We start from the raw sequence: 25,739 nt of genomic DNA, 5'->3' as shown, positions 1-25,739 counted from the left end.
GACATTAGTTCTGGTGACTTGCCCCCCCCCCCCCCCAATAGATTCCCTTAGTTTCCAGGTATTTTACCTCATTTCCATTTTGGCTATTTAACAGGAAGTAAAGGTAAATCTTTTCCATGGGACAAAGATGGCAACAATGGGTTATAAACCCTCCCTTACTTTATTCAAAAGGAAAAAAAAATGTGCCTATAGTTCTACTTTATGAATTTTTGGAAGTGGTTCTAAAACACAAAAAGTTTTCTTTACCATAATTAATTTTCTTCATTAAAGAGCAACTCCAGAATACCACATAAAAACTGCAATAAGTACAATGATCTTGTCTGATCGGATGGCAGGTGGGTATCAGCCGACACATCTCCGCTGATATCTGCCTGCCCATAGACAATGGGTGGCCCGCTCGGATCTGCTTGAAAAACAGACAGACGGATCCAAGTGGGCCGCTCATCTGAAAAGGGCCTTAGCCCTAAAGTTTAGGTGAAATTTAGAATGCAATATTTGTGATGTCATCACTCCAATTAAAAAAATAGCAGCTTTTCGATACTGAAGGAGGATGTGTAAATCCAAGGACATGTCACATCATGCCTTCTCACTCTACAGCTATGAGAAAATAGTGTTCCCATCATGCAAAGCAATAGAGTGAGAAGAAAGGGCATGAATGTTGGCAGGTACATTAGCATTTATTTTGTGCACTAAATGAGCTTGTGTACTCGCCCACATAATGCTAATCTACATTGTAGGAATGGGTTGTTAAGAGAAGAGAGGAGACACCTGGCTGTCTTATGATGAGCGCATCAGTGGGCGGTTCAGACGCAGACTCCTGGGTCCGTCCACTTCCACGAGTAGGGATAAAATTGCATCACTGCTTGCTGTAAAAAACAGTGGGGCAGAGGCAAGACTGGTGACTGCGGGAATACAGGACAATGCGGCCACCAGTCTTACAAATTAGACATCACAGGCAAGGAGGCTTGTAATTTAAGTATAGCTTATTTAAAATTTTAGCATTTTAGTACCCAAAGAAAATTGTGGGTAAGGAGGAGCATGCGTTTCACTAATGTGACAGCTCTCACACATGGGGAGTACAAGGCCTTATAGCTCACATGGAACATTCCTTCGTTCTGGGCAGCTAAAAAGAGCAGCAGGGGAGTGTACGGAACAGAAAGTATCCTTTGGTGGGCAAAAAAGCCGACATGTTGCAAAGGGATTATTTTCATTATTGCAAGTTAAGCACTCTACTCAACCTCAATACCTACTGTGTATCTGAATAACTTTCTCCAAAGAGTTCACTGCATTGCTATTCGGTCTCTGTTGTAACACAGACTCTGAAATCGGCTCTAGCTGTAAGGGAGAAGCACACAAAAGCAAATCTGTTAATACACAAAAATCAAAGCAAATCTAACTGTCTGTGCTTTAGTGTATCTAAATTCCAACAGTGAACATCTCTTATTTTCTTTTCTTTTGGCCTACAAATTATACCAATGAAAGAGTTTTATTATATCTGTGTCAATTTTTGGAGTCATAAAATACATTGCCTTTTCCGCTGGACCCACCATCTTGCAATAGGGCCAATAGTGAAAAATTAGGAACACAAGAGGCATAGGGTGAGGAACCTGTTACATTTTCTTTAGACCCTTCCGCAGGCATGGTCCGGTGCCACTGGCAACTTATATGCGCATCTACAAGAAGGGTGACTGTGTGGACATCAAGGGTACAGGCACAATCCAAAAAGGTATGCCACACAAGTGCTACCATGGCAAGACTAGACAGATCTATAATGTCACACAGCATGCAGTTGGAATTATTGTGAACAAAGATGTCAAAAGGTAAGATTCTTGCCAAAAGACTCAATGTCCGTGTATAGCACATCCGCCACTCAAAGAGCAGAGACCGTTAACTGCACCGTGTGAAAGAAAATGAGAGAACGAAAAAGGAAGAGGGCACCTGGGTGGAGCTAAAATGTCAGCCAGCCCAGCCAAGTAAAGCTCAATTTGGAAAGGAACCCAAGCTCCTTGAGCCAATTCCATACTAGTACATGGCATAAAGTACTGCTATTAAAGTGGTTGTAAACCCTTACAAACCACTTGGACCTACAGGTAAGCCTTAATCTAGGCTTACCTGTAGGTCCAAGAACTATCTCCTAAACCTATACGGTTTAGGAAATATTTACAAAAAGACAGCCACCGCTGTCTAGGCGCATGCTGGGCAGGCCACAGATAGCGATATGCCACGAGTGTCGGCTCCCATGCGCGGGAGTGATGTCATCGCTGCTCCGGCGAATCACAGCGCCGGAGCAGTGAGACCCGGAAGTCACTCCGGGATCCATGGCAGTGGCAGACATGAAGACGGAGGACTTTTTTTTTCCACCCATGGGTTTACAACCACTTTAAAAACACCCTTTTCTCAAAAAATAAAAAATACATTGCTGTTCTGTAAAATATGCCTGCATTATCTCAATAAGCCTAAATCAGTCCTTTCAGTTTTTATTTTGGACTACAAAACACTTTAGTCCGGTTCACACTGAGGCAGCACGACTTACAGCGCCGCGACTGCCTCAGGCGACCCAGACGCAACCACTGCGGCGACTTGCAAAACGACTTCTGTATAGAAGTCAATGCAAGTCGCCCCCAAAGTCGTACAGGAACCTTTTTCTAAGTCGGAGCGACTTGAGTCGCTCCGATTAGAACGGTTCCATTGTACAGAGCGGGACGCTACTTGTCAGGCGGCTAAGTCGCCTGACAAGTCGTCCTAGTGTGAACCGACCCTTAAAGCAGTTGTGAATGTTAGTGATGGAAAAAATATTTTAATTACTCATTGTCATTCCATTCTAAGGTTAGATTTTTCAAAAAACATTTTGTTGCCTTGTAAAGTTCAGGTCATGTGATCACTGCTAATTCCTGAGCAATTTAGGGCATAGAGAGCAGCTCCAGCTGCTCCTCTTTTTCTCTCTGTGATGTTAGACATGCATGCCCAGCTCTATACATGCCCATCAGCAGGTCCGTGAACAACTCGGGAATCAACAGCAATCACGTGCTGGGTGGTATGAATAGCATGGGGCAGACAAGCCTGACATGTCCAGGAGGCAGCTTCACAAAGGGGGAGGAGGAGTGGTTATATGGCAAGCTGCTGTCGCTCAATGCCAGAGGGATGGGCAAAGGGTGTGGTTTGCATTGACTACAAAAAGATACAGGCACACTGTATGATTACAAAGCATGCATGTATATAAGTATGGGATGACAGAGGAAGTAATCTGACCACGCTGGCATGGATCAGCTGCCACGTGGTCAGTTTACTATCAGGAGGAGGGGCACAGGCAGGATCAACCAGGCAACAGAGAAAAACAGAAGGCACTAAAAATAGTAATATTAAAAATCAAAAAAACATTAAAGCTACATGGTCAAGGTTTTTTATTCTTAGGTATACAAACACAAATTCTTAGGTTGTCAGGATGGGTAGTTTAACCACTTAAGGACCGACGCACGCTGATATACATCGGCAGAATGGCACGGCTGGGCACAAGCACATAAAAGGTATGTTGCCCTTGAAGAGCCCAGCCATGGATCGAGCGCCGGCGCACTCGCGACCCGGTCCTGAGCTCCGTGACCGTGGCACCTGCGGACCTAATCGCCGTCGGTGTCCCGCGATCGGGTCACAGAGCTGAAGAATGGGGAGAGGTAAGTGTAAACAAACCTCTTCCCGTGCTTCCTAGTGAGCTTGTCACTGATAGTCAGTTCCCTGCCACGGCCCCCTACAGTAAAAAAAGCACACATTAGGTCGCTCTTACCCCTACACTGCCCCCTAGTGTTAACCCCTTCACTGTCAGTGACATTTTTACAGTAATCAATGCATTTTTAATCGCACTGATCGCTGTATTAATGCCAATGGTCCCAAAAATGTGTCAAAATTGTCCGACGTGTCCGCCATAATTTCACAGTCACAATAAAAATCGCTGATTGCCACCATTACTAGTAAAAAGAAAAATTATTAATAAAATTGCCGTAAAACTATTCCCTATTTTGTAGACACTATAACTTTTGCACAAACCAATCGATAAACGCTTATTGTGATTTTTTTTTTTACCAAAAATATGTAGAAAGAATACGTATCAGCCTAAACTGAGGGAAAATTTTTTTTTTTTTTTAGATTTTTTGGGGATATTTAGTATAGAAAAAAAGTAAAAAATATTGAATTTTTTTCAAAATTGTCGATCTATTTTTGTTTATAGCGCAAAAAATAAAAACCGCAGAGGTGATCAAATACCACCAAAATAAAGCTCTATTTGTGGGAAAAAAAGGACGCCAATTTTGTTTGGGAGCCACGTCGCACGACTGTTCAATTGTCAGTTAAATCGGCGCAGTGTTGAATCGCAAAAAAGGGGCCTGGTCCTTTAGCTGCAAAAGCTGCAAAAAGTGAGCAGGGCTGACATTTCTTGTGATTTAAGTCCAGAAAAGGCATATGTGGTCAGTCCACAACTAGAAATTAAGAGCCGAGTGTATTTTGGGCATATCAACAGGTATGCTTCTGTACTTGCAAGGTAAATAAAGGAACATATATGGGGAAAAGTGCATGTATTGTAAAGATGTACCGAATACAAGCTGCTCTTTAACTCAGCGTAGTTAGTAGTTGTTTCTGTACTACTGTGTTCCTCCTTGCACAGAAATAACTCACCATAATGCAGTTTTTTCTATCAAAAGAAAAAGTTTACTAAAGTAAACATACATACAGGCCGAGGCTTCACAGGTAATCAATTAGAGATCATGAACAGAAACATATTTACTTCTGGTGAGTGGGGTTCCTGGTGGGGGAGCACAGAAGTCACGGTGAAGACTGCACAGGAAGCACTAAAGTCACTTTATGAACATTTTTTTGGATTTGCACTATTGAACATTTATTTGGGACTCATTTCATTACTTTTTCATATTGTTATTTTCATTTCATTTTATTTTTATTTTTATTTATATATTTTTATTTTTTATTTTTGTTTTTATTATATTTTTTACATAGATTTTTTCACATATTTATGAGTTTTTTCATATATTTATGAGTGACTTTATGATTTAGAGCATTTTCTGGATTTTCATCATCAGGGGTTATGCTTTAATATCAGGCACACATTGTACATAATCTTTTAGGTGTATAGATTTATACGTTTTTTCACTTGGGACTGCTTTTAGTCATCGTATATATTTTTTCACATTTAGTCACTGGGTCATATATTTGGGTCACTAAACACTGGTTTAGCGTGCCTATGGGATTTTAGGTTAATAGGTACAATTTATTTACTGACACTACTATAAAAAATTTTTTTGCATATATGTGATTTTAGTTATAATCGCAGTGGGTCACACATTGAGCTTGTTATACTTGGTATTTTCATTATATTTTTTGTGTTATTTTTTGTAGTTTTTTGGGACTGAGGTTGTCATAATATATCCCAGTGGGGAGTTGGTGGTCTACTTCAGTGTTTCTGTGATTTATCACAGCGAGCATTATTAGTTTCTGATATCAGAATTTCCATTGGTTTAGAGACATACTATACTAATTGTTTGATGTAATATCTTCTGGGTGGAGCTGTGATTTTTTCCTGGTCTCAATAGTATAAGGAACAGGGAGGTTATTTTTATTTTAATTTAATTTATTTTATTTTATTTATGAGTCTAGTTGGAATGAGAACCTGGTTTTAGGTAGCGGCAATTTCCCCGGTTATTATAATACTATTTTCTTTCTGAAAAGAAACCCTTATTAGGGGTTTCTTTTTTAGGGGGGCAGCAACCTATAATTATTTATATTAGACATATAGAGGATCTATATCGAGCCGGCTAAGGCTTGGGTCTATCTACTCCTGGTGCTGACTAGCGCGGTTCTTCCATCTTTATTATATGAACAGAAACATACTTCAAATTGAATATAGCCTTATCCCTAGTATGGTTTAATAGAAGACCGTCCCTCTCATCTGAGTCTGTCCCTCCAAGAGCCCTATTATGTTTCATTACCCATGCTTCCCATTCCAGTATTGTTGAGATCAATAACCAATGGGCATTCACACCTAGTAACCTGCCCATAACCAGATCTACTGGGGCAAGCCCAGGTACATCGAGCTACAGGCCCCAGAGTTTTTCAAACTTTTGGGTGCATCCCCTATGTTGGTATATGACTTTCTCCCTCTAGACTAGAGCATAGTTCCTACTGCAGTGATCAATTCCTTAATTGTAGGAGGTTCCCCTGACTTACAGTGTATCATTATTAACTTAGGTGCCAAAAACAGAGTTACTGCTACTCTAATATTTCTTTCCATTCCAACTCCTCCAGCAAATTGAGCAGGCAGGGTTTTGGGTCTGTAGGCATAGAGATCTGAAATATCCTGTTTATGGTGTCCACCACTTCCTTCCAATAGGAATGTAATTTTGGGCACCTCCACAGTAAAAGGATCAGGTCCCCACGGTCTCATTTACATCTAGTGCATAGCGGGGTGGGCCTGAAACTCATAGTATACATTCTATGGGGGGGTATATATACATTGTCAGTATGATAAATAGTTGTGTTAGCCTTTGCGTGACATTCAGTGAACAGATTGACACTGCCTGGAGAGCTTCCTCCCACTGGTCTCTATCCATCCAACCTACGTCTCCCTCCCATTTATCCAGCATTTGTGTTTTTTCAGAAAATTCTGCAGTAACATACTGTAACATTGTGAGATAAATTCCTTGGTGGTAGATAGTTGATCAAGTTAAACTATGGTGTTGGTGAAGGAGACCATTCAGAAGATCTACTCTGAGCTGTCACGGCATGCATTAATTGCATATAATAAAAGCGAATGGAAGGTGGCAAACCGAAAAGCTTCTGCAGAGCCTCAAATGTCAACAGTACTCCATTATGAAAAATCTTTCTAATGTATAGCACCCCATATCTCTTCCATAGGGCCTCCTGTTGCAACTTAGCAATTTCAATGTATGTTACATTAGACTAGATCGGACTAAATTCAGTGTAGTCAGTCACTCCGTGCAAATGTCTGATTTTTTTTCCCATATTTTTTGAATAAGGTTGAAGGTCGGGTATATTTTATGTGGCTTGCCAAAGGCCAGAGATTCAAGGGCCACTGGAATTGACTCGCCTTTTATTGTATGCAGCATCATGGTCTCAGAAGAGCTGCCGTTGGCGCCCCTCCGCTTCGTATCCCAACTCATCACTCCTATCAGGTGCTGTAACATTGCGGGTAAATATAGCCAGAGATTTGGCAAGGATAGACCGCCTCATCGTTAGGGCGCTGCAAATGTTCAAGTTTAATTCTAGGGGGGGCGGTTCTTCCATATTAGCGAGAGGAATAGGGAGTTAACTATATTAAATGTCTGAAGAGGGACCACTACCATTGAGTTGTGCAGCACCAGGGGCGGACTGACCATTCAGCCACTCGGGCACTGTCCGAGGGCCCCAAGCCACTAGGGGCCCCATCAGGGTTGCCAGCCTCAGTAAAACCAGGGACAGTATGTAAAAATCTGTGTTTTCTTTACATCTGTCTCTGAAATGTCCCTTACCGACATCCTTTTGGTCTAAAAATCCTGAGATTATAGCTGCCCCACCTCTCCAGTACCTTCTCAGCCAATAGAAACATGTATATACTGTGCGATTGTATACTGTGTGGCCCCATTATCTGATTGCCTGGGGGCCCCATAATCTCCTAATGCCAGGGGCCCCATCAGTTGTCAGTCCGCCCCTGTGCAGCACATATAGTAGCTGGGGCATTAAAATCATCTTGATCAGGTTAAACCTACCGGCTACCGACAGGCAGAGAGAATTCCACGTTTTAATCTGATCCCAGAATTTTTGTAACAGCGGGGAAATATTCAGCCTCCCTTAGTCACAGATACTGTGCGTCACCTGGACCCACAAGTACCTGAAGGAGGTGGCCGGGGTAAGGAGCTTGTAGTGGAGAGTGTACTTCCCCCACATCAACGAGCAATAGGGAGGACTTTGTCCAGTTAATCTTGAGCCCTGAATATGTACCAAATTCTGTTATGGTGGACATGGTTTCTTCAAGGCAATCTTCAACATTTCCAAGCTTAATCATTGTATCATCTGCGTAGAGCAGGGGTGCCCAGATTGCAGGTTGTCTACCCGCCATGCCAGAGCATCAGTGTTGTGAATGAAGCCAGACGAGGAAGCAAGCAGCTGTGGAGCAGAGCTGCATAAGCCAATGCTTCCTGTATAGCACCAGGTCCTGTCATAGGTGGAGTAATATCAAATGCACTCTGCCTGGGACAGCAAAATCCCTTATTACTAAAAATCACAGTGTATATATGGACATATCTGTTCTGGGCTGCTTTTAAACCGATTTGCAGGTGTAGTGCAGTGTACCTGCGACTTACGTGCACTGAGCCATAGACTTCTCATCTTACCTGTGGGTTTGGTGCACTTTCAGAAAGAAATTCTATGGCAAAGTACAGCTAACCTGCAGGAAAGCCGCCTGTATGTATGTTTTGGCTAGGAGTTTAATGTCGTTCCGTAGCAGGGATATGGGTCTATACGAGCCCGGATCTACAGGGTCCTTCCCAGGTTTTAATATTAAGATAATGTTGGCTGTGGTCATAGAAGGGGGCAAGACCCATTGCTCCCTAGCTGCATTAAACATTACAAGTAATTTAGGTAAAAGGATACCCGCATACTGCTTGTAAATTTCCATGGGCAACCCATCCGCCCCAGGGGCTTTACAGTTAGGGAATTCCGCAAGTGCCGCCTGCAGCTCCTCCAAAGTGAATGGAGTGTTCAAGGCCCTCCTCTGGTCACCTGTGAGTTGCAGGAAGTTAATGCCTTGCCAATACCTTATTAGATCTTTTGGGGTGTACTCAACGGTAGGAAGATATAGGTTTGCAAAATTTGATCCGGAGAGTGCACCAGTTTGCCCCCTGGTGTTCTAATAGCTCCAATAGCAGGGGAGCACTGCTGAGAATTAGCAATCCTGGCCAGAATGCGCCCCATGCACTCATACTCCTCAAAGAATGCGAGCTTGGAGAAGAACCGCTTCTTCCCCTCAGACAGGCCTGGAAGCCTTCCTATTGCACTAAGGGGGGGTCAGCAGAATCCTGTTTAGCAAAAAACTCTTGCATGCTCTGCTCCATCCCCTCATGAGATGAAAATAACTTAGGCCAAAAGGCATTACATTTCCAGGGCACCCTAGGCAGCCTGGACAGTGGGGAAACAATTAAACTAATCAGCAGATGTGAGTGGTCCTACACACTGCGGGGTTTGTATACAACCTCTGAGACGGAGGGGAGCATAGCCGAGTTACCTATCGCTAGGTCAGTTCTGGATAGCATTCCATGTGTTTTGGAAACAGGAAAACTGTTTGTCAAAGGGGTCCTTATGTCTCCAAATATCCACCCAACCCACCTCATTGAGCAGTCTTAGCAATAGAGATCCCTTCAATGTGGCAGAACCCCCAAATCCTGGGTGCCTGTCCATTGAGTGACTCAGCCAGCAGTTAAAGTCCCCCACCATTAACACTGGCAAATCCGGTCTCCCCTCCAAATATGATAGTCCAGAGCACCACCACCGTAAACTGAAGAGGAAGGAATGTATATACATGCAGGGATACATTGCAATGAACCAATACGACATATAGCACCCCTCCGAATCTATACATACATCAAATCCCTGGAAGTCTAGAGAGTTGTGCACTACCACACTCACCCACCTAGAGAAGGAGGTGTGTGTGGATTAGTACGCCTTTCCCACCCAAGAATATTTAAGACAAATCTGGGTTTCTGCAGTTAAGGGAGTCTCCTGGAAACATAAGTGGGCGGATGGAACTTTTTCAAAGAAGTAGAAATCATAATTTTGCGTTTAAGATATTATCGAACGTTCCAAGATATTACCGGTACAATATTTCTTATTTGTGCCCATCTCTAATTGTCCTCAATAGAGCCATTGGGGACAATTGGAGATGGGCACAAATAGCAAAACATGGTGAGTATATTATCCGTAAATCTCCTCTCGGGACATAGATACACAGGTCTGAATAGTTCTAAAGAGACCCTAGTGGGCAGACTGGATGAGAACAGTGTCAACTGTTTCATTCCCCGGAAAAGGACTGCTAGCATAGACCATATGTACCACAGCACTAGTGTGCAAAGTCTTGCATAGTGGCAGTTCCAAGTTCAAGTAGCCTCCATAAAGAAGCCTGCGGTAAAGGAAGGGGAAATATTAAAAAAAAAAAAAAAAAAAAAAAAAAAACCCAGGCCATCAACAGGACAAGCCACTGTAATCCAAACTTGAACAAAAACACATATAGCGATTTTTCTCTACTTCTCACATAGACGAGGCACATTTTTTCTTGTCAACTTCACAAGATAGCTCAAAGTTCACATAAATTATGTCTCCCAGCAGAATAAAACATACATTTTCGCTTTCCAAAAAATGTTATAAAAAATAAAATAAAAATCAGAAAGCCAGTGAAGTGAAAAAAAAATACAGAGCTTCCATACAGAGCTTGTAGAGATCTCCGCGCAAACAGGAACCAGGTGCCTGAAATTACACTCCTGCATGCTCAATCTCTTTCTTTGTCCTTACTGCGGTGGCGTAGGGCCTGCTCATTGCAATCAAGCCATGAGGCTGCCTCTTGGGCAGATTCAAAAAAGTGCGACTGCCGGTTAGCAGTGACACTTAGCGGGCTACAGCATGGCATAGGGTAATTTCATGAAACCGCAGACGCCGCTTTACATCTGAGACACTGTAATCCCATTTTAACTAGCACACATTATAATAAAGTTTTCCAAATACAAGCCCTCTTTAAAAATAAAATATGCAAACACAAAATCTGTTTACTGCAGACAAAAGTATAACTGCTCATTGTATAAAGCAAGAACGGCTTCTGCTAATGACAAGTACTTGACCACATATCAAAGGCTCTGGAGCTAGATTGCTGCATTTTTCAGCCCTGGTCACATAAATGTACGGTATGGCCAAATGTGAGAGCTGGTTGGGTCTGCTGCTGTAGCATCAATTAAATAATACATTTATTGTCCAGCTGCATGCTCAGCCCCCCAAGCATTCCCATCTCCCCCCAAGGTGACCCTTGCAATGTTAGGTTTTTATAGCCACTCTGCTCTCTCCTCCAGTCTGGGGTGTCATGATGCTCATTCACCGATATGATGTCCTCAGTCTTCTGGGTTGAATACCGGGTGTCATTCAATCTGAAAGACTGAGGGCATCTAGTGACGAATAAAAAGAACTGCAGGTAAAACTGAAAACAAGAATTGCAGCTTGAGCAGATTTGTTTTTTGCATCATGCCCCAACAAAAATCTGGGCTTTAAAATAGTTGACAGACATACACGGTCACACTGAAAAAAAAAAAACTTTATTTTTGTGCTTACCTCGTTCCCTAGTAGAGCAGATACGCAAGATTCAGAAGCATCACAAATCGCTGTTAAATCATGACCTCCCTCAAGTGCCAGAACAACACGACCTGCAGCCAACTCCATAAGCTGCTTTGTCAGATATCCAAAACCTTAAAAAAAATAAAAATAAAAAAAGTTGTCATAGTCAGTAATCTGAGTGCTGTAATCAGATTCCTTTTGAAAATGAAATCTGATTGTGTGCAAATGGCAACAACTCTGCAATCGGAGAACAAGCTTGAATGATGAAATCACAGCAGATTATGACTATTAGGCCTTATGTAGATGGGTTTGTCTAATAGAGTGTCCAACTATAAATTTTAATGCAACATTTTCTGCAGTTTCTGTAAAGAATCCAAGAAATTATCCAGTGTTTTTCTTTTTGCTTACAAATCTCATAACTGCCTGGCAAAAATTAAGCTACACGTGTCTTGAGTCAAGGCCATCTCTGAATATATGTTACCAAACCTTTTAAGCCATGTAGCATCACAGTATCAGTCAGGAGGAGCAATTCCACACTTCTGAAAGGCAAATAGGGAACATGGAATCCATCTGCATTTTAAAGATGGTCAAGATGGGAGAAATACACTGTCTGCTAATGTTGATCTCACTCTGAAAATGCTAGCTGCCTGGTAGTCAAGCAGGTTCTTTACCTAAACCTGTATATAGACAGCTTTCATTTTCTGCATTTTTTTGTGCTTCACATTTCATAGATTATAGACAACATACCAACAGTTACATGAAAAGGTATTAATCAAAATATACTCTCACAAGAAATATACCCAGTTAAGGCTTCATGTACAAGGGACGTTGATCAACCTCTCCTGAATGATTTAAATTGACAGCTAGAAAACTGCGTCTAAAAATGTCCGTTTAGCCACGTTTAACATGCCGCGTTTGCATCTAGAAGCGTTTGGAAAGCATTTTTTTGGGTTCCCCAAAAAAGCCTCTAAACGCAAATGTCTAGAAATTACTAGAAACGACCCTGTGCACATGTACTGATAACAGAGGTGAGTTCAGGAGCAGTTGAAAAAAATGCCCAACTGCTCCTAAATGTCCGTTTACCAGCAGCAGTGTACATGAGGCTTTAGAGAACATAAAAGTTGCAAAAGGCTTTATATGTTTTGTCCAAAAACTCCTTTGCCTTTTTTCTACTACATTTATTTTTAATTTATAGGGACTGCGGTGCATTTGCAATGCAATGTATACTCTTGGCATCTTAGAAATACTGAAGAGTAGATCCTAGTGCTGGGACAATGCAATATCACTGGATGCACTATGACCAATTGAGGAAGTTGATGGCAGCAGATAAAGATGATGGAGCAAAGCAAACTCAGATAAAAGTTTTTTTGTGCAATTGAGTCATGAATGTAATGTCAAGTTTTCCCACTAGACCTTCAACCATTAGTTCAAACGTCAATTAAATAAATGGACTAAAGTTGCAAGCCTCTGCCACGCGGCCATTTCAAAATGGCACTCTGACACTAGGAGTGAACTCCGGTAACTGAATAAATCCATTGTGTTAGAAAGAACACTCAAGAGTGCGGCTTCGCTGATCACAAAAAACAAAGCATTTGCTGGCAGCAACGTTTGAGAAAGACAGTTGATCTAGCAATCTTTGATGTAACAAAAGTTTTTTATAGTCGTTTTTTATTAAATAAGCAATAAAAAAATATTACACTATAGCGAATGAACACTTTAATAATTTACATCCTTTTCCACCTAATTTTCTATACACCTTCCACTAAATTTAACTGAATCAGAAAAATTTGTCATTTTAAACAAAGCAAATTCCAACACTGAAAAACATTACTTATTAGAAATGGGTATTAAACTGCTTGCATGTAAGTGGCTAATATCCATTCATCAAGTGAAAATAGAACATGAGTATTTTCCAGACAAAGTGGACAACATTTTTATTGTTTTTTCAAATTGGATAAGTTGTCTAAATACGCATATCTTGGTGACAATCTCACATTAACGATTTTAGACCACAAAGGTTTTATAAACCTACACCAATATAAATATGGTTTTAATAAGATAGGCTATACCATGCATTTGCACTTACATTTGGCGGATACGTTATATCCTCCTAGTGGAGATGGATGTCCTTCCACGGCATCAAACCCAGCAGACACCAAGACAACATCTGGAGAAAACTCACGAGCTATCGGTAGCACCACGGTCCTAGGTGGAGAAAAATAATCAATAAAGTTTTCATTCTAGTATTTAAAAAAATAAAAATAAAAGTTCAAAATTGGAGAATAATCTCTACAATATTCCCGACAATAAAATAACCACAATCTTAACAGCAGTACTGGAAAGATGCATCAAAAAAACAAAAAAACAGAAACTGTTAGACTGGTACTTTTTATTTGTTACCTGAATGCAGCCAAGTACTCTGCATCTCCCATGGGTGGGTCCACTCCTCCCGTAAAAGCAACATTCACATTAAAACCCAATCCAGCACTGCTTCCAACCTTCATGGGAAGAAAAAAAAAATATTTAAATGCAACACAATATGCAGGTGTGGGCAGTGAACTATATTTTAAAACTTCTGTTTTCTAAACAATACTCTGTATCATTACATCTGCAGATTATTCACCATTACTTTAAAAGGTGTTTTGAATTGAATAGGCCACTAAACATGTCAAAAGCAACTTTTGGAGTGAAAGCACCACTAGGGCCAAAACTGTAGGGTGGGGGGGGTTGGGGTCCCATAAGTTGGCCGAGAAATTAATTGAGGGGGGTATATGCCCTGGGTGCCACATTGAAAGGGGGGGGGCACGGCCACCATAATGCGCTGAACGGATTGCAGGTCTATTCATGGCCATGCCTGCCCTGCACCAAACTTACCTTCACTCCTCCAGAGTCCTGTCCCCCCCCGCCTGCAGTGCAGGACCTTCCCGCAGTATCTTGGAAGAACAGGGTCTCTGCGGCGGCGGCAAGGACACAGGGCCTTGAAGGGTGACATGCAGCGCCACCAACAGGGCAAGGAGGCCACCGGTGCCAGAACAACCTGAAGGAGGCCACCATCATGTGCAGGCAGTACGATCTCTTCTAATGTGAGCTGTGCTGCCTCCGCTATCTGCCCCAAGGATCACTGCCTGAACACTGACTGCTACCACCCCCGCCCAGGGCCGGGATAGCCAGAGACTGAGCTCCCAGAAGATCTCAACTTGTACCGACCACAAACAAGAAGACCCACAGCATGTACTGTGTCTAGTGCAAAACCCCCATGTGCTACCAGTGTCTGGTGGAGGTCTGGCACCACAGCCAGGAAGTCAAGGCTCTGGTGGTCCATGTGGAAGCTGTACAAGGTAAGGAGGACAAAGGGTGAGGGGGCATGGGTAAGCTCAACAAGGTTGGGTGGGCACAAGGTGAGAGGGGAAGCTGCACAAGATGAAGGGAAGGGGGGTACACAAGTTTCTGGGAGAGCGCTGCACAAGGTGAGGGGGTGTAGGACAAGGTGGGTATGGAAAATCTGCACAAGGGGTTGCACATGGGAGTTGAACAAGGGGATGAGTGTGTCACTTGTTTTCAAGGTCATTGTGGGAGATTTTAGGATCTTAGTTAGGTAAGAACTTGAAGTCCTGCTCAGTGTTGATCCGCCTCCACCCCTGGCTCAGGGAGACCCTTGCTCGCCCCCCCTCCCCTGCAGCTTTCTCTTGGGCTTTGCTCCTTCCTGTCCAACAGTAGTTCTAAAGTTCTGTGGTGGTGGCTCCTCTGGCTCCTGTTCCTGGTCGGGCCCCCTGGACCCAGTGAGTGGGGGGTGCAGCCGGCCCAAGTGAATGGCACTAAAAGCCAGGTAGATCAAGAGGATAGTGAGGCTGGCTGCTGAGCTACTGCTTCTCCTAGGACTTCTACTATTGACCCTCCACATAAGCAGCTGCAGTCATTACCCTGGTACCGTTTTTTTTTTTTTAAGAGCTGGCGGTCAGAGAGGCTAACTAGCCACTTGATTGCTGAAACAAGCAGCAGCAGCGGGAGGGTACACCCACCACTCCACAGCTCATTTGGCCTCTCCTGTCCCAACCAGGAAACTTGAGGAACCAGCCAGCGCATTGGTCGGACACCCAAACAAAGCTGGGATCAGCTTTCATTGGGTCTCCATAGCAGTAATCCGGAAGCGATTAATTGACCTCACTTCCGGTTTAGCCGGATGTCATCAGCGCCATTTTCAAAAAAATAAAAAAAACATTCAAAAACGCACACCTTAGTGTTTTGAATGCATTTAAAATGTAGAGTAGGGATTCAGGGTCTTTTTGACCCCAGATCCCTCCATACATAGTACCTGTCATGTGCCTTATTGCTGTCCCAGGGGATGTGTACATTCCTTGGGAGAGCAATAAATAAATTAGTAAAACCCTTAAAAAAGTGTCCCCGTCCCCTTAGGCTCATGTGCAAAGACAAATGCACGAGGTGGTCCTGCACGTGCGTCAACAGTGATCGTCCCACACATGTGAGGTATCATTGTGAACACCAGATCATGGGCAGTACTTCTAGCACTAGATCTCCTCTGTAAATCTAAAGTGGTAACCTGTAAAGGCTTTTAAAGCATTGCCTATGGATAGTAAAATTGATGTAGTTTGTTGCAATTTTAAAGCATGACATAATTGGTATCTATTTACTCGGCGTAACATCATCCTTCATTTTTACACAAAAAGTGGGTTATGTATTGTGTTTTTTGCATTCAAATTAAAGACCAATTAGATTTTTTCGTCATAATTGTCTGTAAAATCATTTTCTTTGAGTTCATCATGGGACAATAAGTTAGGCTAATATTCATTACTTGGGTTATATGCCATCTCTAGGTGAATGGACACTGGTAAACAAATTCCTTTCTTAGACAGGAAGTGATCCCCTATATAACCCCTCCCATACAGGAAGTACATCAGTTTTGTAGCAAGTACTGAATCCTCTAAAAGAGGGGAGGGATCTCTGTGTCTCATGATGTACTCAAAAAAAATGATTTTACAGGTAAGTAGGACAAAAAAATATCCTATTTTCTTTTTCACACATTACATCATGGGACACAGAGTTAGGCTAATATTCATTACCTACTGGGATGTCCCAGAACAAAAGCCTTGAGGGGAGGGAGACACCCTGTCAAACAATAGCCATCAGACCTTATATGGCAGCCCGCAGTACACTGCCGAATCCTCGGCTGCGCGAACATCCACTTGATAAAATTTTGTGAATGTATGCCCTGAAGACCAGGCAGCAGCCTCACAAATCTAAGCCACAGATCCCTGATGGCGAAAAGCCCAGGAGGTTCCTACACCCCTGATAGAATGAGCTCTCACCCTAAAGGGAGGAGCATTAAGTTTCAGACCACAGGCCTGAATAACCAAGTGACGGACCCAATTGTCAATGGAAGCTGCCTGCCCCTTCTTGGGACCTTTTGGTAAAACAAAGAGTCTGATCCTCAGATCTCCGCAAATAAACCTTGACTGCCCAGACAACATCCAAGGAATGCAGTCGGTCTTCCACTGATCAAGTCTGAGAGGAACAAAAAGGCAAAATAACGTCCCGATTCAAATGAAAGGCTGACACCACTTTTGGCAAAAAGGATGGAACATGTCGTAACATGACCCAGTCATGGTGAAGGATCAAGTATGGTTCCCTGCACCCTTCTAGCCGAGATGATGGCCATTAGGAAGGCTAGCTTGCGCAACAGCAAGTCTAATAGAATTTCCTTGATCAGCTCAAATGGTTGTTTCTCTAACAGTACGAAATTAAAGTCCCAAGGACACATAGGTGACCTAATGGAGGGGAAACAAATGAGTTGCCCCCTGCATAAAGGTTTGGACCAGCGAATGGGAGGCTAAAGACCTCCGAATGTACTCAACGAAAATCAGATTTCCACAGCTGACTGCAGAAAATAGAATTTTCCCAATCACGTATTTCCGAGGATGACATTTTCTGGCTTCACAACAAGTAATATAAGTAGGGATGAGCTTCATGTTCGAGTCGAACATACGGTCGACTCGAACATCGGCTGTTCGCCCGTTCAGCGAATACCGAACGTTATGGGCCGTTCGCGCCAAATTCGTTAGGCGCTTACAGCCCACAATGCACTGCACCATCACAGTGCATTCCTGGCTCATGATTGGCCAAGCATGCACTGCGACCCCGCATGCTTGGCCAATCCCAGCGCCGGCAGCGAGGAGAGCCATGATTGGCCACAGGCAGGATGCCTGTGGCCAATCATAGCTCAGGTTGTGTAGTACACGCCCCACACTATATAAGGCCGCCAGCGCGGCGGCCTTGTGTAGTGTGTTTGCATCTGTAGGAGTTAGTGGGTGTTCTGTGTACCTTCAACACAGTATACACTGTTCGTTATCGGCCGATTTTACATTCTTGCTCTTCTGTAGTGGGTGTTGTCTGCGTGCCCTGACCGCAGTATACACCATTATATCCACCTATATAGCTAGCTATATTGCTCTTTTTTAATAAAGCTTGCAGTCAGTTGTAGGAGATTGTGCGTGCTGTCTGTGTGCCCTGACCGCAGTATACACCGTTATATCCACCTATATAGCTCTTCTCCAATTGAGCCATCTGCAGGAGTTAGTGGGTGTTGTGTGCCTCCAGCACAATATACACTACCCAATTGCTGGTTTTCCCATCTCCCTTCAGGCCATTACCATGTCTGGAAGGCCAACAAGGAGAGGCAGACAGGCGCGAGCCGATAAAAGAGGGCAAACAGGCTCTGTGTCTAGAGACAACAGTGCTGATCGTGGACGCGGTGCATCGTCATCAGCACGTGGCCATGGGACACGCTTGTCCTTTTTGGCAGCTGGACGTGTTGAGCCGCAACATGCCGAAGACTTGGTAAAGTGGATGACCCAGCCCTCTTCATCCTCCTCATTCTCTCTCACCCAGGCTCAGGGTACTAGCAAAGCAGCTGCCAACGCATCGTCTTCCCTCCTCTCAATGTCATCAGTGACTCCTTCCCTAGACCCACCACGTCCTCCTGAGGAGTCTCCTGAACTCTTTGAGCACAGTGTTGGGTACATGCTCCAGGAGGATGCCCAGTGTTTTGTAGGCTCTGATGATGATACTCAGCTAGAAGAAGGCAGTAGCGTCAGCGCAGAGAGAGGGGATGCTCAAGAAGGACAGAAATCTGGCAGTCATGTTCCACAAGCTGCAGCATACTGCCAGGTTTGCTCCAGCGATGAAGAGGGAGGGGATGATGAGGGCACTGACTCCACGTGGGTGCCTGGTAGGAGGAAGAGGAGGAGGCACATGTCCAACGAGGCAGGATGCCCTCCGGGGGCCAGCTTAGGGGCAGCACACCGACTGAATCACACCGCAGAGTTCCGCCTGTGCAGGGCGCTGCCTCTGCGCGTTATTCTAAAAGTTCTTTGGTGTGGGCCTTTTTTGAGACGAGTGCATCAGATCGCACCGCTATTTGTAACATATGTCTCAAGCGTATCTCGCGTGGCCAAAACATCAGCCGCTTGGGCACCACATGCTTGACCAGACATATGTTGACCTGCCATGCAGCTCCTTGGCAAGCGTACCTCAAAGACCCACACCAAAGAACAAAGCGGACCTCTCCTTGCTCCTCATTAGCTGGGATCTCCAACCCCACTAGACCTGCAGTCCTCTCTGAAACCTGCTCGGAGAGGAATGAAGGTGTAGAATTAGGTGCGTCACAGCCACCTCTGCTAGCAGTACACCCATGTCCGATTATAGCAGGCAAATGTCCCTGCAAATGTCCCTGCCCCAGCTGCTGGACCGTCGAAAGAAGTTCACTCCCAGCCATCCACATGCCCAGCGGTTGAATGCTAGCTTGGCTAAATTGCTAGCACTTCAACTACTGCCTTTTCAGTTGGTAGACTCGGCCCCCTTCCGTGAGTTTGTATAATGTGCGGTTCCTCAGTGGCAGGTCCCCAAACGCCACTTTTTCTCACGGAAGGCGATTTCGGCTCTCTACCGGCATGTGGAAGGCAATGTCCTTGCCTTGCTGGACAGGGCGGTCAGCGGTAAGGTGCATATTACTGTTGACTCATGGTCCAGCAGGCATGGACAGGGACGTTGCCTGTCTTTCACGGTCCACTGGGTCACTCTTCTGGCAGCTGGGAAGGATGCAGGACAAGGTACAGTAGTGTTGGAGGTTGTTCCGCCACCACGCCTCCAAAATGCTACTATTGGTTGTGACACACCTCTCTCCTCCACCCACTCCTCCTCTTCTTCCTCCATGGCCTCTTCCAGTGCTCTGTCCTCCGAACCAGCGGTGCTCCGTAGGCGTTCCAGGGGCTACGCAAGTACGCAGGCAAAACAATGCCATGTCGTGCTTGCGCTGGTTTGTTTGGGGGACAGGAGCCACACTGGGGCAGATATTTTGTCAGCTCTGCAGGGGCAGGCCGAGAGGTGGTTGACGCCACGCCAGCTTAAGCCAGGAATGGTGGTTTGCGACAATGGCACCAACCTCCTCTCCGCCCTCCGACAGGGACAACTGACCCATGTGCGCTGTGTGGCTCACGTCCTTATGGTGCAGCGGTTTTTGGGCAGGTACCCGGGCTTACAGGATGTCCTGAAGCAGGCCAGGAAAGTCTGTGTGCATTTCCGACGATCATTTAATGCCTGTGCTCGGCTGGCTAGGCTCCAAAAGGAGTTGAACCTGCCCAAGAACCGCCTTATATGTGACATGCCCACCAGGTGGATCTCAACGTTGGCCATGCTTCAGCGGCTGTACACGCAGCCATCAATGAGTACCTGTGCGACTACGGCACCAGGACAGGGTCAGGGGGGCTCGGTTTTTTTCTCAACAAGCCAGTGGGGCATGATCAGGGATACATGCACTGTCCTGTCACCATTTGAGGAGGCCACAAGGATGGTAGCTGAGGATCATGTTGTCCTTAGTGACCCAGAGGACTCTGGACCGAATGACTCAGCTAACCTACGCTGCATGGCCTCCCTCATCCTGCAAAGCCTGCGGAAGGATCCTCGTATTCTTCAGATCAAGGAGAGGGACCATTACTGGCTAGCCACTCTCCTTGATTCACGGTACAAGGGTAAGGTTGCCGACCTCATCTTGCCGTTGCAGAGGGAGCAGAGGATGAGACATCTCCGGGAGGCCTTGCAGAAAGGTCTGTGCAACGCGTTCCCAGAGACTGGGAGGTTACAAATTCCTGGTCCTGGACAACGTGTTGCTGAGGCATCGGTCAGAAGGAGCGGTGGAGAAGGTGGCCGTCTGACCGATGCATTCAGACAACCATCGCCAGCGTCTGATTTACATGGTGCAGGAATACCTAGGGGCAAGGTCAGACTTGGACACCTTTCCCACCGAAAATCCTCTGGCTTACTGGGTGAGTCTTGAGGATGGATCACTGGCCAGAGCTTGCACAGTATGCAATTGAGCTACTGGCCTGTCCTGCATACAGCGTTCTTTCGGAACGCACCTTCAGTGCTGCTGGTGGCTTTGTTACCGCTCACAGGGTGCGCCTGTCCATCGAATAAGTTGATCGACTGATCCTTATCAAGATGAATCAGTCTTGGATCACCCACAGCTACCAAGCACCTGAAGCTGATGTAACCGAATAATTTTTTTTTAAATATCACATCCCTTTAAGACTGCCTATGCTGATTCTGAGCGACTGTCCTGTTATGTTGATTTTCTATCCTCTTCCTCCTCCGCTGATATGTTGGAAGAACATTTTTGGTTCTGGGTGATGCCACCAGCCCAATTTTTCAGCCCCTGTTTAACAGGGGCGTTTAATTACAATTTTTGATACAATGCTTTGCAGCAGGGCTCATTCCTGCACCACAACTAGAGTATATGGGAGAGGTTGCAGTGTCGTGGCACCAGCACCAGTGCCAGCAGCCCAATTGTTTAGCCCCTGTTTAACAGGGGCATGTAATTACAATTCTTGATATAATTTCACAGGAGGGCCCGTTCCTGTGCCCACCCAGAGCAACTTGAGGACTTATAGTGTTGTAGCACCAGCACCACAACCAAAGGTAAATTTTTCTACCACTGTTCAACATTGGCATGTAATTACAATTCTTGATATAATCGTTCACAGCAGGGCGCTCCACCAAGAGTCACTTTGAGGGCTTACAATGTTGTGGCAACACCTTGTTCCGCCATTTCTGCAGAGCATATAGGGCAGGCCCCTACTTTCAAACATCCAACTTACAAAACGTCTCCTACTTGCAAGCGGAAGGAGAAAACAGGAAGTGAGATGAAGACGGACGGCAAAAAAAATTATACAGGGGTGATAACCCTTCCTTATGTTTTCCAAAAAGCTTAAAAATAGATTTTTTGACTGGAGCTACACTTTAAAAATGTACCAGTTCAAAATTACACACAGATTCTACTTAACACAACAAATCTACACAGTCCCTGTCTTGTTTGCACCGCCTGTATACTGCTGTTCTGAGTATATAGGGCCTGGGGGCCCCAGTTCTTTCCTTTTTTTAATATGGGTACGGGGTTCCCCTTAATATCCGTACAAGACCCAAAGGGGCTGGTAATGGGCAGGGGGGGCTACCCATGCCATTTTTCTTAATGATTTTCATCCATATTGCCGGAACCAGATATTACATTAAAAACGCAAGCAGTTTGAAATGACTTTTTTTCCCGTTAAATGTCATTTTGTGCAGGGACTGTTCTAAACACGGGAAACACATGGCACTTCACAGGCATACTATAGACACCCCCCAGGCATGATATTTAAAGGAATATTTCACTTTTTTTTCACTTTAATCGTCATTAAAATCAGTGCTCCCGCCAAAACGGACATTTTTTAAAACATTTTAGGCATTGACCCATGTCCCCTGGGGCAGGAGCCAGGTCCCCAAACCCTTTTTAGGACAGTATCTTGCATATTAGCCATTAAAATTAGCACTTTTAATTTCGAACGTTTGAGTCCCATAGACTTCAATGGGGTTCTAAAGTTCGTACGAAGTTTCGGTCCATTCGAAAGTTCTGGTGCGAACTGAACCGGGGGGTGTTCGGCTCATCCCTAAATATAAGTCTTCCACACCTTATGAAAGCTCTTCCTAGTAACAGCTTTTCTAGCATTCACGAGGGTAGACACCACTGGTCCCGAGATGTCACGGTCCTTCAACACCCTGGCTTCAATAGCCAAGCCGTCAAATTTAGAGACTGTAAATTGGGGTGGAATATAGGACCTTGAGACAGTAGCTTGGGGTGGCATGGAAGCATCCAAGGCCCGTCTATTACCAATCTCCAGGAACCGGGACCTTCTGGGCCAGGCTGATGCCGCCAGAATGACTGGAACTCCCTCTCTCCAAATCTTAAGAAACAAATGCGGAAGGAGAGGGACTGGGGGGGGGGGGGAGCATAAACCAGGGAGTACTGGCTCCATGGAACAACGAGAGCATTTGCTCTGATTGCCAGAGGATCCCTTGTTCGGGACACAAACTGCTGTAGCTTGTTGTTGAACCTGGATGCCAATAGGTTGACCTCTGGTCATCCCCAAAGCTGGCAAAATTCCTGGAACACCCCTGGGTGCAGGGACCATTCCCCCGGGCATATCTGCTGGTGGCTGAGATAATCTGCCTTCCAGTTCTCTACTCCCGGGATATGGCCTGCCGATAGAAGGGGCACATGTCCCTCTGCCCAGGCTAGTATGTGGTTCTCCTCCTTCAGTGCTGAACGACTCCTGGTACGGACTTGGTGGTTTATATAGGCCACTGCAGTGGCATTGTTGGACTGAACCCTGACAGAGCAGTGCTGAAGCTCCACTGTCCAGGACCGTAGGGCTAGACGTACTGCCCGTAACTCCAGGAAGTTGATGGGCAGGATCTTTCCTGTATTTGACCATTTCTCCCCTGAGCTGTGAGCCCCTCTAAGGTCGCTCCCCAGCCTGAGAGAGTGGCATCTGTGGTCAGTACTCGCCAAGTTACCAGGAGGAAGGATATTCCCTTTTGCAGGTTCTGTTTCTGCAACCACCAGTTTAGGCTTAAGCGTGCCCGAGGCGATAAGAACATTGGCTAATCCAGGGCTTGTCCTATCCTGTTCCAAGCCAACAAGATGTATTGTTGTATAGGCCTAAAAAATGGAATTGGGCATAGGGCACTGCCTCATAGGAGGACACCCTCCTTCCTAGAAGACTCAGAGCCGAATGAAGGGATGTCTGGTGCCCCTTATCTGATGCACCTGATCCTTCCAGGCACAGATCCTTACAGGTGGCAAAACTACACTTGCCTGGACGGTATCTAGGATCCAACCTAAATACTTCAGACGTTGAACTGGTCTCAAGGCTGACTTTTCGGTATTTATGATCCAGCCTAAGCTTTTCAAAGACTGCACTGTGCAGGTTATGCTCTGTTCTAGAGCCTGTAGTGAGTGATCTCTGAACAGGTCGTCCCGATACCTGAGCACCAAGATCCCTTGGGCCCTTAAAAGATCCAGTACTGGTGCTAGGACCTTTTGAACACATGGGGAGCTGTGGCAAGCCTGAAGGGTAGAGCCCCAAACTGAAAATTATGTTCCTCTACTGCAGATCATAGGAATCTCTGATGAGGCTAAAAAGATAGGTACGTGTAAATACGCGTCCTTTATATCGATGGAGGCTAGAAAGTCTTCCATCTGGAGCAAGGCTACAACTGAGCGGACAGACTCCATTCGAAAAGATGGGATTTGTAGATACTGGTTCAGGGATCTTAGATCCAAAATGGGCCTTGTGTCCCAGTTTGGTATTTGAACCGTAAACAGGTTTGAACTAAAACCCTGTGCCCCTTTCGGATACAGAAACCCGTACTATCCCTCCTTGATGCACTAAATTATGTAGTGTCTGAAACAGTAAGCTTCTTTTTGAAGCTTGTTCTTAGCTTTGATCCGAGGGAATGCTGGATCTTAGAAACCTCTGAGGGGGAACCCCCCCCCCCCCCCGTAACTTCAGCTTGTAACCGTGGGATTTAGTCAAGGTGACCCACTCGTCCTGAGCCACTCCAAATGTCCGCAAAGTGCAGCAGCCTTCCCCCCCCACCCAATAGAGTGGGGGCGTCCCCTCAAAAAGAGGCCTTGGTGTCGGGTTTAGAAGAGCTTTGGACCCAGGGCTTTTTATGACCCTGGCCTTTGCAGCTTGCCCCTGGCTCTAGCGCCCGGTTGGCAGCGGAACTGCCTTGGCGCTGACACACCTGAGGAAGCAGTCCCTTAGGTTTTAAATGGGGAACGCCTGGTGCTTCTCTTTACAGGAAGTAGAGAGCTCTTCCCTCTGGAAATCTTTTGGATACATTTGTCCAAATCATCATCAAATGTTCCACATGAAAGGGGAAACCTGCCAATAAATTCTTACAGTGAAGCTTGGCTGACCAGTTCTTAAGCTACAAAAGCCTGCACATATGTACAGATGAGAGCCGAATGAGAAATCTGCTGTATTGAATCCTTTAAGCCATCAAACACAATGCTCAAGGAAAATCGGTCTTATTTTCAGCAAGATCATCCTCCTGGTTAAACCTATCTTTCAAGCCCTGTGCATTATCCACTGGACAAGTTAAGTTCTTGTTTAAGGAAGAGACTGCTGCATCTATGGCTGGCATGCTCTACTTCTTAATTAACTTTTCATCCATGGGATATAAAAGGGAAAAACTCTTTGTAGGAACAAAAATCCTGTCAGGATGTTCCCAATCAGCATACACTGCCTGTTCCAACAGTGAGTGTAAGGGGAAAGCCTGTGCAGGCAAGAGGCAACTTAAAGGCAGAACGAACCATCTCAGTAAGAGTCTGGATCAAAAGCCTCTGCGACAGAGGCACGCACCAACTGGATATCTTCTTGTGCAGATTGCTCAGAAGCAGACTCATCCGCCAGGCCTTCCACAGAACCCTGAGCTTTTAGCTCTTCCTCATCCTCAACCCATTCCTGCTCCAAACTAGGAGGCTCATGGGAGGGGGATCCTTCACGCTTCTTGGCACCCTGCAGGATGGAGGCAATCATGCCAGCAATGCTGTGCTCTAACCCGGCTGAGGACAGTTCATCTTGGGCGATAAAGGGTGAAGCAGCAGCACTGACTGTAGGCACATCAGCTCAGATTGCGCGGAAGCCACTGGTCTTTCAGGGGATAAAACGCTAGAGTTACGACTAGGTTCATCAGGAGCTACTGATGACATAGGTGTGCCCTTTCGTGTAGTGTTAATCTCTCCTCGCTCCTTAATCGCTGCTCTTTTTTGAAGACATTTACCAGCCACAAAAAGGAGTATCTGGGTGTAGCATTAACACACCTTAGAAGGGAGACCCTTTCAAAGGGCTCACCAAGCCCCTATGCAACAATCCTGCTAGGCACCTTAGCCTGCCAAGCAACACCTGGTGACTCAAATGAACCGGATAAGGAGAAATGAACTGCTGCAAATGCCTGGTTCAGAGCCTGCTCTGTGTCCC

At 45.1% G+C, this 25,739-nt stretch overlaps 1 protein-coding gene and 1 pseudogene across 4 annotated transcripts in view; one reads left to right on the top strand and one right to left on the bottom strand.

Annotated features, from left to right (window-relative positions):
* Positions 1-25,739, bottom strand: part of HDAC4 (histone deacetylase 4) — a 406,345-nt gene that overhangs the window by 15,915 nt on the left and 364,691 nt on the right. For all 4 annotated transcript variants that reach the window (XM_077448198.1, XM_077448199.1, XM_077448200.1 and 1 more), the window contains 4 exons: positions 13,765-13,862; positions 13,451-13,569; positions 11,362-11,495; positions 1,251-1,335 (listed from right to left, as the gene is read on the bottom strand). In XM_077448198.1, the coding sequence (XP_077304324.1) occupies positions 1,251-1,335; positions 11,362-11,495; positions 13,451-13,569; positions 13,765-13,862 (436 nt within the window). The remainder of the gene's footprint in view (positions 1-1,250; positions 1,336-11,361; positions 11,496-13,450; positions 13,570-13,764; positions 13,863-25,739) is intronic.
* On the top strand, positions 1,626-2,038 carry LOC143924131 (large ribosomal subunit protein eL21 pseudogene; annotated as a pseudogene).

Source organism: Lithobates pipiens, unplaced genomic scaffold (assembly GCF_037356315.1).
Source record: "Lithobates pipiens isolate NorthernLeopardFrog02 unplaced genomic scaffold, aLitPip1_a1.2 Scaffold_22, whole genome shotgun sequence".
NCBI lineage: Eukaryota > Metazoa > Chordata > Amphibia > Anura > Ranidae > Lithobates > Lithobates pipiens.
This window is presented reverse-complemented; position numbering and strand designations above follow the sequence as displayed.